We start from the raw sequence: 14,217 nt of genomic DNA, 5'->3' as shown, positions 1-14,217 counted from the left end.
TCTGAAAATATTGAGGTGGGTATTTTTGAAAAAATTGCTTGTTTTTTCATATTTTGAATCAAAAATTTATCAATTGAGGAGCTCATTGCAAAAGTAGCCCTTGTCACATGAACTTTTAGACCCTTTTCACTCGATGGCACCTATTGCCAACTGCGGAGATCATGTTGTAATGATGAAATGACCGTCAAGTTGGTCTACCCTGAGTAGCCCTGAGAGAATTGCTTTATAGAGTTTACATTCATGATACTGGGTACGCTCAAGGGAGAGCTTTGGAGATTGCATAGATTCATGTGACAAGGGCTACTTTTGCAATGAGCTCCTCAATTCCAATTTTATTTTCCCCTTATTTTGGATATTTTAATTTCTAAAAATTTTCACTCAAATGATGATAAATTTGGAAGAAAAGATTCAAACATTTGAAAATTTTGAATTGAAAAAGAAATCAAAATATTTTCTAAAGTAGTGAAAAAAATCGATTGCAATAATATTGAACCCCTCTCCCATCCTTTTAAATAAAATATGAGAAATTGTCCTGCGTTTGCCCTATTTTTTCATGCTTTTCCGTTTTTTGGACAACTTTTCTTGTTGAAAATCACAAATACCTACAAGCAAATAACATCCATTTGTGGAATTTGGGCGCAGCCAAATGAATATGCGCGCATTTTGACATCACTACCTTGCATTCAACACACACGCAATCATAAATAAAATATTAAAAAAATTAAAAAACTTGATCGTTATTTTATTAGTACGAAAATTATAAAAAATCAATGCTTAATTCAACCTTATTATTTACATTACTCGAATAAATAAATGTACAAAAAAAATAATTGGCATTGAAATTATAAATTCATTGTGTTTGGACTAGATAGAGAAAAAATTGTTTTTGCATGAAACGTTAAACGTAAATATAGAAAAAAATTGAATTAAAATGTCGCATACTTAAGTATTACTTACATAAAAAATTAATACTCGTAGTAGTCTTAATTCAGCAACAAAATTCAATATACTTATGGATCGAGTGTGCTTCACAATGCTCAATTATTATACTTTCTTTGAAAAGGAAAAAAAATGGAAAAAAAATACAAAATATAAGAACATTAATAACGATTTCTGTGATGATCCGAATATCTATCGCTGTATCGATCGTGTTCAGAGGGTGGATATTTCTCTGGCTTATAATGTATTTCGGGAGTTGTACCAAAACTCTTTTGCCAGTGATGGGTCCAGTAGTGATCTTGCATGGCGACTTGTTTAGGAGTTTTTACGTCACGACAAATGTACACGCAATATATTAAACTACCCATTAAGGTCAAGAATCCAAATATCAGGAAGACTATTCCTAAAATCCTGCGAAATTAATTCAAATCGTTAGATTCAAGAATAAAAATATAGGATCTCACAAATACATAATATAAGTTGGAGGGCTTGACAGGGAGACTTACCAAACGAATAAAGGTTCGAAGAACTGTATCACTATAACGAACCCTAGTGTAACCAAAATTAAACCTAAATTTAATAAAAGCATAAGGCAGCATATGCCTTTAGTATTTGGACAAAATGGATTAGGAGCTGACATAGTTTCGATCGTCATGCCAGGTCTTCTCGTAATTTTCGTCTTGACTGTGGATATCTCAGATGGAGCTGGTGGACCACTTCTATACGAGTAGTTGCTCGCCGGTCGGCTATGATGACTATATCGTGATCCACGACTGTAATTTCATAACAGTTATATTATTATTATAGGTTATATAGACGTACGTAGACGTACTAGTAGTAGGTAGGTATACACGAGTAAATTATGTACATTAAATTTACATTTTATTTGTACGCGTTTACGTTTTAGTAGGCCTACTTATATATTACCTACCTACGTTGAGATAAAGCTATTTTATTCTCGTACAACAGACAGACTACTAAAAAAAAACCTCCTAATACACAATTGTACTATTATTTGCCATGTGGGAAATTTCGGCGTATACAAGGAGGAATTTTATTAACACAGTGACCGTGTTACTTACACTATAGACTCTTTCTCTATTTTGTAGTTTAAGACAGTAGCCCTCTAATCAGTAACCGGTGAATTAATAGCTCATCAAGTAGAACATTAATTACATCGAGGAAAAGGGAAGCTACCTATACATATACTTATGTAAAGCTCGAAACTCGATCATTGTACTCGTAAGTCGTAGGTATATAAGCAAACTACCAGGTACTATAATATTGTGATTTAACTCGAGGTAATTCGCCATAATCATCCTACCTGATTTCAGAAGGCGGCCTATAAGCCGCTGTCGTAATGTAAATATCCGATCCTTCGTCATAATGTCTGGTACTGGCCACAGAATGCGCCCTGGGTGGCCTTTCTTGACTTCGCGATCTTCGAGTATTGGTGCTGCGATGTTTCCTCGAAGGAGTAGTTAGAGTCGAGGCAGTTGCTCGTTCGTTGGCAATCATGTATTCGGACATGGTTCGATCTGAAGGAGCACGACTGTCTTCACCTGTAAAACAGAAAAAATTATAGCAGGTATTTTTACTACTTATCAAGGTGAGTATTGCTCAAGACGTGTATAGTGATGAGGAAAGTAGAAGGACAGATTTCGTAAAGTTCACGATATCTAGACTTTTATTGATATGCAAATTGTACGTATGATTGATTAATGGAGAAAGATTGGCAGATGGAGACAGATATTCACGATGCTGAGATGAATGAATCGAAATTGTGAAATTGATGCCAGAAATTCGTAGAGTTTTGACACTGGTTCAACTCGTCAAGTATGTACTTCTATTACCTACCTACCTGCCTACTAATAAGCTCCTAGAGACATAATATTTGTACAAAATCAATTGTTGTTTCCCCTCTCCCAGCATTTTTGTAGTTTCAGAATTTCAAAACTTTTAGAATCCCCAAAAACTGTAGAGATGAAATGAATTAAATTTGGTGGCCATGATAGAAATGAAACCTCTCTCCTAAAGTCATAAACAATTTATGTTTCATTTCATGATTTTCAAAGGGATTCCATATAGAGGACCCCTAAATACTTTAAAAGTCAAAATTTCAAGTAAATACTGAAATTCATTTTTTGATTTTTTTTCGAATTTTTGAAAATTCAAATTTGGGTTAAAAATGAGAGCACCCCAAAACACACCACCAGTCAAAATTTCAGATATTGAAATTCATTTTTCGATTTTTTCGGATTTTTGAAAATTCAAATTTTGGGTCAAAATGAGAGGATCTCAAAATAAACCTTCAGTCAACATTGCAGGCACTGAAATTCATTTCTCGATTTTTTCGGATTAAAAAAAATTCAAATTTGGGTCAAAAATGGGAAACATCTGAATTTTACCATTTAGAAAGTTGAAATTTGATTCGTACCCTGTTTTCGACCCTCCTCCTCCTTTTCTCCTTCGAGTTGATTGGTGATGGTTTCGCACCGTTCTGGAGCCTTCGAAGGATTTTCAAATTCTTGGGTTTTTATAAAAAAAAAAAAACGCTTTTGATTTTTTCATTTTTTTTTCAAAAATAATTGCTGGAGAAAATTTGGTTTTAAACCAGCATCAAGAGATTTCGAAATTTCATGTGCCTAAATCGATTGAATGACCGACCCACAAGGATTTTTTTTTCAAAATCAACAGAATCCGAAAACTTCCATGAGGGTTCCATAACTGTTCAAAACCATCACCAATTGACTCGAGAGTTGGGAAACATGGTTAAGAGGTTTGAAACCTAATTTCAACTTTCTAGGTCAATTTGATAAAATTTCGATTTTTCTCCATATTTTTTAAAACGAAGAATTTTCAAAAATTTCCAAAAGTCGAAAAATAAATTTCAGCATCTGAAATTTTGACTGATGATGTATTTTGGGGTTCTCTTATCAATTTCCTTCTAACCTCAGTTGAAGAAAAAAAATCTGACAAAATTCCAAATAGGTACATACAAACAATTTTTTTAATATTTTTCATCAGAAGGGTATTTTTGAAAATATTGATCAGCAATAATTCTCTCTTGAATTTTTTGTATTTCGAATCGTTCTAAAATCTGCAACAAATTTTTAAACTGTCTAAAAAGCAATTGAAAAAAATACCATTCTAACGAGTTAGGTAATTTTAAAGTGAAATGTGATTTTCATCAAACATGCCCAAGTTGATCGAAGGGGTCACAAGAACAATTACAAAATCTGAGTTTTCGGGTGCTAAATTTTATTTGGGCTTTTTCTTGAAAGCTCGAAAACTGCTCTCAACTGCTCCCAATCTACTCGTGAGATCAAGAAAATAGGGAGTAAACCAAATTTTAGAATTTATAGCTCACCGTCTAAAAAATTGCTTGAGAATTTCGAAATTATTTATGAAAAATCTCGAAAGCGAAAATACGAGTAGATTTGGAACTATAATGTCTATTTTAACCTTTTCTCCCTTCCATAGAAACTCAAAACGCGAAAAAATGATTGAATATGTAGGGAATTTACAAACTTTAAAAAGAAGTCTACTCAATTTCTTAAATCAATTTTATTCAGATTGTGTATTTTTTTTAAATTGTAATTTTTCAATGAATTTTGAGAGTTGGACACCTGTGCTGATTTTTGGGCTCCGAAGAAATCAGAACTCGTGGCAAATGGTCCCCTTAGCTCCCATTTTTTAAAACTCTCCATCAAAAATAATCAATTTTTGAGAAACTTGATCAATCCATCAACTTTGGTTGGGCTGAAATTTGGCTCAATGAAACATCATCTCACTCACGTTTCAAAACCAAAGTTTCAAGAAATTTCAAATCAATTGCAACCACTTTTGAGCCAACTAGAAGAGTAGCAGTAGGTATTATTTCTGCAATTTAATTTAAAATCGTAGGGTATATTTTGAGCAATTAAAAAGCCATTATAATTCATGCAAAAAGTAACTGGAACTTTACAGGAGACTTCAAAAATGGTTTGAAACTCCAAACAGTTGATTTGAGAGATCAACTACCTCAAATTAATCAAATTTTGATTACTTATTTTCAAAGGAAATGAATCAAATCTGAATTTTTAAAAATTTACTATAATTCACTTGTCACATGAAATTTTATCTTAGATTTTTTGAATTCTCTGGTGATTTTTCTCAGTTCAATTCGATGTTTTTTTTACTAATTTCAAAAAAGTGAAACTCTTATTTTTGATCAGATATTATGCTCGTGAATGAGCCAAAATTTTAGATCTTCAACGTTCATGTAGGCAAAGACCCCCCCCCCATTTTTCAAAAATTGGAAAACCAGATAATTTTTGATAGGTACATTTTACATTTGAAAAAAAATCGAGTATAGGTACCTACTTGTTCGAACTCAAATATAATTCTTGAAATTTTTAAAAACTAAAAACGTAATAATCTGAACAATATTTTAGCATTTTTTTAAAGGTTTTCGTGGATTCAAGTCCCTCAGAAGAGTAAAAATATTGGAATTTTCGGCAAGTTTGCTCGAATGTTTGAGCCCATTTGGCTACCAATGATACCTTTAATTTTTTTAATGGGGTGGAGGATCCAAAAATGATCCATTTTATCATCCATTCCCGATCACAATAAGGTAATCATTTTGAACTGACACAAATAATGCATCGAAAATCTCTCAACTTGACGAATATTTTCAATTTTAATACGCTGAAGTTCCTCTCGAATTATACTTATTGAAGAATTTTTAAAAGTTCAATCAACTCGAGCAAAATATGGTGTCGAGCCTTCATCTTTTAAGGTATTTCATTTTCGCTATGTCCATTATGGTATTGAGCCTTCAACGAGTTTTCTTTTTTCTCCAGGAATAATGGCAGAAATTCTAGGACTTTCCTACTGCTCCATAAGAGCCAGAAATTAATTTTGGTGCTTACCTAATTTAAAGTTCGCTTGGTATTCAATTAAGATCCTTTTTTGTCGTTTACAAAAGATTCAAAAATTCATGCAAAATCTAAAAGTAAACTCTAGCACCTAAAAATTTGACAGTGGTTGAAGGGAGAAGAGGCAGAACATGCTCTTTGGATTCACCAATATCTTCGTTCAAATTTGACAAGAGAAACACTCGAAAGGTTCACACTTCCTACCTCTGATTTTTGGAAAGAACATGGTCTGAACCTTCCTCCCTCCCATAGATATACTCGTACAAAATTCCAGCTGCTCAGTTCAGATTGATTTCTCAATTTTTGAAAATCCAAAAACAGCATTTTTCTGAAATTTCGAGTTGTTTTAAGTATGATGTATGTAAATCGATTCAGAATTTTAACCTATCGATTCCTCTGTACTAAATTTCATATTTTTAACCACTCTAGTGTCTCCAGCACGATTTTCGATTTGTCAAAAAAAAAAAATTAATTTCCTCGAGGGTCTTGGAAATTAATTTGGGCACCCAAAAATCGACTTTTCTGGCATATTCTGGATTTTTTTAATGGATTTATTCACAACTGAGGTGATTTTTTTCCATTCTCCAGACGGACACCAGGAGTGTTTTTTTGACCAGCAATTTTTGATGAAGTACGTATACCTTGTTCGTATTGTCAGTTCAATTATCAAGTTATCGCAAATAAACTTGTTAAGATGATAAAATGCCAAAAATAGGCCAAAACTGGATTTCTAGTTACCTAAATTAATTTTCGCACCTTCTGGATAGAAATTAAATAATTCTGGAAAAATTGAAAATCTTGCTGGAGGCTCCAGATGGGCTGGAAAACTTAGCAGTTGGTTTGGAGAAATCGATGATAGCTTCAGAACTGATTTTTATCACTTTTACTAAAAAATAAGAAACGTTTCAAAAAATAATAAAATCCCCAGTTTTGGATTTTCAAAAAATTAATAAATTTGAAAAATCCATGTTTGGGAATCTGAAGCTTAAATTTTATATCCCATCTGTAAAATCTCACACCTTCCAAAAAAAAAACGCTCTCTCACAACTCATTTCCTTCACTCGATCTCACCATCATCGAAATACACTAAATCTACACCAAAATCTACCAATCTGCTTCTCGCTTTTGCACAGTTCCGCTACACATACCTCTACCTACAACTGTAAGTATCTACGCGCGATGACCAAACACCATAACGAGCGATTATTAAAATGTGAAATTTTTCCTAAACGTATAATACCTACCTATCCAAGTACTGGGTAAATTTACCTACGAAGGCGATAACGATCTGAAAATAAAGAGAGGCAATTTATGTATTATTACGAGGTTTTCATCGCTGATAGCGCAATATCGCGTTAACGGTATATCCTCCAGCACAACATATACTCCAGTATACCTACCTCTATATCTACTCCAGCAGCACCGTCGTCGACGGTCCACCACACCTCACCATTTATATCTCTATGTAGAGATAATTTCATGCAAAACATACTCCATGAACTCACCACACACACTCCTATAATATACTCGTAGAAAACCTCGTATATAAGATTATTTTAATAAGAAAGTTGATAATTATTCATAGTTCACGCATTAGATGAACTAGCTGCATCAATTAAGAATGCAGTAAACTTAGTATCCTCTAAGGTATATGGTATAAGTACATCACTATTCCTCATTCATCGTGATCCTAAACTTTTTCTTTCCACGAGAGAGAAATTTTCACATCGTCAGCATCTTAAATTGATACGTATGGGATGGGTTTGGTACAGAGATGATGATGCTAGATCATGATCGAAGCGATTCGAGAAGATGAGGATATGCATAGGTACGTCGAGTTAAAGATGAAAATCAAGCATATAGGTGTATCAAATTACTAGGTACGTAGTACGTAAGGTATTACCAACCATCAGTAGAATATCCTCTATGGTTTGCTAATCGATGATGATGGTATTCGGTATTTATCAACGAATGTCTACTAATTCCATTTGAGTTATTGAAAGAAGGATCACCGGGTGTTGCCAAGTAGTGATTTTTACTTAGACGTTTTACCATTGCTTAGGAAACGACCTCTGTTCAAATACTCCTTTCGTCGTTCATTTTCTGAAACACACGTAACAAGTTTACAGTAAGTAATCTATTAATTGTATAATTATGTTCGTTTAGAATTTTTTTTATCATCTTACGTAGGTACATAAAATTACGACGAAAAAAATAGAAGGTAATTTACACTCGTGTTCGAATAGGTACCTATAGCTTTTAATGGCAAGTACCACGGATAGATCAATTAGGTAGGTAAAACGAATGATAAACAAGTAATAATTTTTGAACATTTCTAACTCAACTGAGCGTTGCATTATAGGTACCTATATAAAAACAGAAAGCACGCCAGAGTTTCTGTATACTTATTATAGATAGGCTACGATTAGAAAGTATGTTTCCTGTGCTTCATCGTCGCCATGCCATTTTTCTTCTATAAACGTTTCATTTTAATTGTTAGCGCGCCAAGTCTTCCTGTTTTGATAATACTCTATTTACTTTTTTATTCGCGACTGCGACTGTATATTATTTTGTTTCCAGGTTATGATGATGATGAACAGTTGGACCAGGTAATTATGCTAAAGAGATATCAAGCGTAACATCTTTGCATAATTTTTCACCGATGAAAGATGAATCTTTACGTATAAATCATTTTAACACGAGATGAACGTATATATACGAGTACGAGTATAAAACAGATAGGCTGCTAAATGCCACCATTGTGACGTGATTTTGCGCCTGTCGGCTGTCATGTCATTTAGAGATATGGTATACGTTGTAGTTTTTTTTTTCTTCTTTTTTATGTATACCTGCAAGGATTATACTTTGTTGATCATTATGAAGCCTACATTATTACGCGTGTTGGAATCATTCGGGTTACTGTGTCTGTTAAGTGCTTTGCTACGTTATACGAGTAAGAAGGTATATAACCTGAGCAATTGTTCTTTGATGATGAACACATCACTTATACGTCTGCAGTTGTGTATAATTTCAACTCGCCGACCGGTGTTAATTTTACAGATGATGGTGACGAGTGTACAGGATATGCCCATAGGTACTTTTGTATAACCCTCGATTGAGATTTCATTCAGATCAAATGATACCACAGATTGGAGCAAGATGTATTTAATACACATTATATATGGTTTCCTGAATTGGCCTGAAATGTGTTCTTTACGCGATTATGTCGCTGAAGTTGATTTTTTTGCCAGATTTCGCACGAAATATGAAAAATTGCGAATTTTAGGACGAAAGGAATTTGGGAAAGGGAAACTTACAGTGCTAATTAGTTTTTGGATAATTTCAACGGTGAGTTTTCAAATTTCTGATCAAAGTTACTTTTATGAAGTGCCCTAAATTCGACTCCCCCATTGTTTTGGCAATTTCAAAACTTTGTTTTTTGCTACGAAATGCCAAAAGATAAACCATAATCGTAAGAAATGGGCCGAACTTTCCAGTAAAATGTTCTAAAAGGTACTTTTATATTGATATGTCCAGTAATAAATATCTGTTTTAACGCCTTCAGACTTTCATTTTGGTGTTTTTTTAACTCATTTTTAAATTTCAATACGTTTTTTGAGGGGGTTGATATGGGGGTCACTTTTTTTTGGTGAGTGACTAATTTTCATAATTTGTAAAAACGCTCTAAATACTTTATATCCAGGTATTAAGTATGGTAATAAATATTTGTTTAAACGCCTTTGGACTTTGATTTTGGTGTTTGTTTTACTCATTTTTAACATGTTTTTTAATGGGTCGATATTTGGGTCACTTTTTTTTGTAGTTGAATTTTTGAACTTTTTCGGAAAATGTAAAAAAAGATAGTGAATGAAAATGTTGGGTCTCGGGCCTTGGGGCTTTGGGATGTTGAAGTATAGACAAGACATTTCAAGCTATCTTTTAAGCCATCACCGACATTTCCAGCTCAATTTGGCTCCGAGAAATTCAAAAAATAAACTAGGGGGTTGATAATAGGTACCTTTAATCTTATTAATATTTCCAAAAAGCCTTGTTTTTTGACAAAATTTCAGAAAAAAACTTTTTTGCTATGCTTTGTTTTTTTTGTAAAAATTGTAGAAATTTTTTTTTTTTAAATTACCAAAAAATCAAACTTTTTTGCCAAAAATACAAAAGAATTTTATCATTTGTAAAAACTGGCAGAACTGTTGAAAAATTTAATTTTTTGTTTAAAAATGTCAAAAAAGCATGTTTTTTGCCAAAATTTACAGGAAGTCTAGTTTTTTTGAATAAATTCCAAAAACCTGTTTTTTTTAATCATAATTGGAAAGAATACTTATGATGTGAAACCCCAAAATAAAAATTTCAGCTGTTCAAATAAATTTTTTTATTTTTGACAAATTTTAAAATATGACGATTTTTAGGATTCTATTTTTTTCAAAGTACTTACTTGATTTTTTGCCATCAAAGTCAATTTCCACGTATTCTGGATAACCAAAACTGCTACAATTATTAGTTTTGGAGGAGTCAATGTAATTACCAACAAACTTGAGATTGACTTCAGGTATTTCAGAAAATCATAACAGTTTTCGGATTTTCAAAAATAACAAGAAGGTAACTGAAATTTTGGTTATGGGGGTTTCAAACCATACTCTTTATAAAAAATTAGAGGAATAATTTAGAATACAGTGATGCCAATTTTTGGTGAAAATTGCCTATTCCAAAAACTCAAAAAAATTGTATGAGCTTCCCTAGTCATTTTTCTCATTTTTTTGAGATTAAAAATTCTGGCACCAATGTTTTCAAAACACAAAACCTACACCAAAATAAGCGATCTGCAAATTTTCCAACCACTCATAAGAGAAGTATCCCAACCAGCACAAAAATTTTGAACAGGACAAAGGTGAATCGAAAGAAGACTCCAAACTATACCACCAGTTCAAATTTCAGATGCTGAAATTCATTTTTACATTTTTGGCGAATTTTTGTAAATTCAAATTTGAGTTAAAATATTAGAAAAAAAAACGAAATGTTAGCAAATTGATCTAGAAAGCTGAAACTCGGTTCGTACCCTATTTTTGACATGCTGAGTCGATTGGCGACGGCTTCGGACCATTCTGGAGTCTTCAGCGGATTTTCGCGGTTTCTCCAGTTTTCCAAAAAAAAACGCTGTAAATAGGGTGAAAATGAAATTCAGCACCAATTAACTCAGAGTCACTACTTTGTTGCCCATTCGAGCAATTAAGGCTCATATTTTCAAAAAATTTTTGGACTTGTTCAAATCCAAAATTTTTACTGGTGATTATTTTCGAAGAATTGGAAAAATCAAAATCCGCTAGAAGCACGAAATGAGTTTGAAACCATCACCAATCGACTTGACAGTTCAAAAATATAGTATACTTAAACCGAATTTCAGTTTTTTCCCCTCCAGTTTTCGCGAATAAAGACGATTTTTTGAAATTTTTTCTCAAAAATAATCACTGGAGAAAATGCTGGGTTTGAACCTACACGAATAGATTTCGATAATACATGCCTAAATCGATCGAAAGGGTCTCAAATATATCACATCCGAGTTTATAGGAGCTAAATTTCATTTTCACCCTATTTACGAGTACAACGTTTTTTCGAAAACTGGAGAAACCATGAAAATTCGCTGGAGGCTCCAAAACGATTTTTAACGGTTACCCATCGACTTGGAATGTCGAAAATAGAATTTAAACAAACTTTGAGCTTTCTAGGTCAATTTGCTGACATTTTGATTTTTTCTCATTTTTGCCCAAATTTGACTTTTCAAAGGAGAGGCAATTATTTTATTTTTATTTCAATATTCCTTTTTTTAAATGATAAATTAATAATCAGTCATTTTCAAAAATTCGCCAATAAATAAAAAATGAACTCCAGCAATTCAAAATTTTGTTCTAAGGCGCGAGTGACCCTCTAAAACAGATACAAAAATATTTCGAAAATCGCTTCCTAACAGAAAGAAAGACTTCCTCAATGTGAATATAAGGGTTTTTTTGTTTGTTAAAGGGTAAGGGAGACGTTAGTTAAATTCTGAAACTTAATAAGCATCTCGACAACAAGAAGTAATGGTCTTCTTGTCTCGTAAATGGAAATGTTTATTAGATAATCGTTAATTTTCATTTCTGTGAGTTAATTATTTTATTCATTGAAATCAGACTTTTTCCGTTTTTATTTTGCTCCGGAAGGAATTAAGTAATTAGACGGCAGGTAATTGATATTTAATTATTTTTTATCGTTCATTCAACATTCCATCAAAAAACCATGAATAAAACATAATTTCCTCAAAATTTCAGAATTGTGACGATAGGTACGTACCTACTACGTAACGAATAAATTACGAGTAAGTACATCAAAGAAATTAAAAATAAAGTGGGATTAAATCATAGAACGGATGATCATTGACTGGAAAATAATCGCAATTTGAATTTTTCTAAGCCTCCGAAGCATTTTAAATTTTTGAAGAAATTTCAATTTGAAATATTGTCTGTCAAGTTCGGGTAATTGTGTAGACACGCCAGAGTCGCCAGACAATATCGTGTCAAAAAACCACTTTTTTTTAAATTTGATTTTTCGTACATTTTTTTTGGAATTTACCAACAAATTGTTCAAAAATTCATCTTTCAACTGGCACTTCTGCAATTCTCGATAACCACAAAAAACTGTTGAAAGGGTGCTCAAAAAGCATCGACCAAAGTTATCCTCTCCAAAGTTCATTTTGACCTCACCAGAGCGATTTGAAATTTATGGAGAAACTCGAAAAATCGCTGGAGACTCCAAAATGGCTCCAAACTGTAGTGTTAACGTTTGGGAGTTGAATCGAAAAAATTAGTCACATTGGTTTGCTTTGCTCAAAGAAATTTGGTCTATACCTAAAAGTTTAAAAAATGCACTTGAAACAGTTTTATTATAATTAATACATTTTCCAAAAATTCGCCAAAAATCCAAAAATGAACTTCAGCATTTGAAATTTTGGTTTCGAAGGTTTTCATTAATGCTTTTTCAATTCAACTTATGGTTTCATTCAAATCGGAGAATGTCAGTTCAAAAGGTTTGTTGTCAGATACGATTAAGAAATTCACACACCATAAATCGTAAAAAGCCAATGAAATCTTCATCAATCTCACTTTTTTTTTCTTAACAATTCAAAACACCATTAACGAAATCGATCTCGGAACCCATTAAATACACGAAATAAACCGATTCCATAAACCAAGACGAGTTCCGTCCGCGCGCTGGATGGATTACACAACGAGCATTAAAACGTGTATCGTGGTGGATATTTCGCAATATAGTTTCGCCTTCCATAACCTACCTATGCCCTATACGTTTATAATGCTTAATGCTTCAATACAAACAATGTATATTTATACAACACGCCTTCGTCTTCTTCAAACACCTCTGTTTATCGGTCTCTATTTCAATGAATGAAATAGTCAGACTCGGACGAGCATTACAAATGATACAAATGTACGAGTAACTACACGTTTTACACAAGCAGATTTCAATTTCGATTTCGATTTCATCTGAAGATCTGCGGTCAGGTCCAAATACACTGATGAGTATATACTCGTATAGCCTACAAGTTGAATTTCATTGCGGCTTTTTTACACCAGAAGTTTCACTTTTTTTTCACTCACGAGGCCATCGAATAGATGAATCACCTACCTATAGGTATAGTTCAAAGAAAAATCACATGTGAGGGAAACAGTATCAATCGAAATTGTAATTAATGGTTTTATTTTTGCCATTGTTTACACAATATGTTCTGTTCAGCACCTATTCGATTTAGAAATATACGTAATGTTCGATTCGATGTATCAGTAAAACCTACAAAAATATTTTCGCGACGACTCGACTACACATCCAAGGAATAAATAATTGCACGAAACGGAATCGTTTCGATTAATTGTGGCATGTGGGTATGGGTAACTCAACGAACACGAGTAAACCTCCCATTAAACGTAGATTAAATTCGAAGGTATAGGTAGATATATTTAAATTAAGGCCAAACTTTTTAATTTACACTCTCAGTTATCATTGTCAATGGAGCAAAAAAAATCACTAAATTTAGAACAACTACACGAATGTGTGTACTCTTACATAATCGTTTTTTTTCATTTAAAACTGGTTTGCGTACCTCTATATGCACCGAAGTCCAGGTCAAGAACAAGTTTATATTATTATATCGGCTCAGAAAAAACTTCATTTATTTATTTTTTTCATAATGAAAAATAATGAAAGAATTCGCATCGTTAAATTTTTCAACTTTTTAGTCGTTTTATAACACAAATTACATTTTTACACCTCCTCTTTGGTTTGAGGTAAAGTACAAGTCGAT

The 14,217-nt window shown here is 32.8% G+C and overlaps 1 protein-coding gene across 2 annotated transcripts in view; it reads right to left on the bottom strand.

Moving 5' to 3' along the window:
• Positions 1-721: 721 nt before the first annotated feature.
• The window catches only part of LOC135846734 (uncharacterized), a 57,198-nt gene continuing 43,702 nt past the window's right edge, over positions 722-14,217 (bottom strand). For both annotated transcript variants that reach the window (XM_065366000.1, XM_065365999.1), the window contains 4 exons: positions 7,766-7,961; positions 2,264-2,501; positions 1,446-1,712; positions 722-1,350 (listed from right to left, as the gene is read on the bottom strand). In XM_065366000.1, the coding sequence (XP_065222072.1) occupies positions 1,101-1,350; positions 1,446-1,712; positions 2,264-2,501; positions 7,766-7,913 (903 nt within the window). In that variant the 5' untranslated portion in view covers positions 7,914-7,961 and the 3' untranslated portion in view covers positions 722-1,100. The remainder of the gene's footprint in view (positions 1,351-1,445; positions 1,713-2,263; positions 2,502-7,765; positions 7,962-14,217) is intronic.

Source organism: Planococcus citri, chromosome 5 (genome assembly GCF_950023065.1).
Source record: "Planococcus citri chromosome 5, ihPlaCitr1.1, whole genome shotgun sequence".
Lineage (NCBI taxonomy): Eukaryota > Metazoa > Arthropoda > Insecta > Hemiptera > Pseudococcidae > Planococcus > Planococcus citri.
Note: the sequence above shows the minus strand (reverse complement) of the source record. Positions and strands in the feature narration are given on the sequence as shown.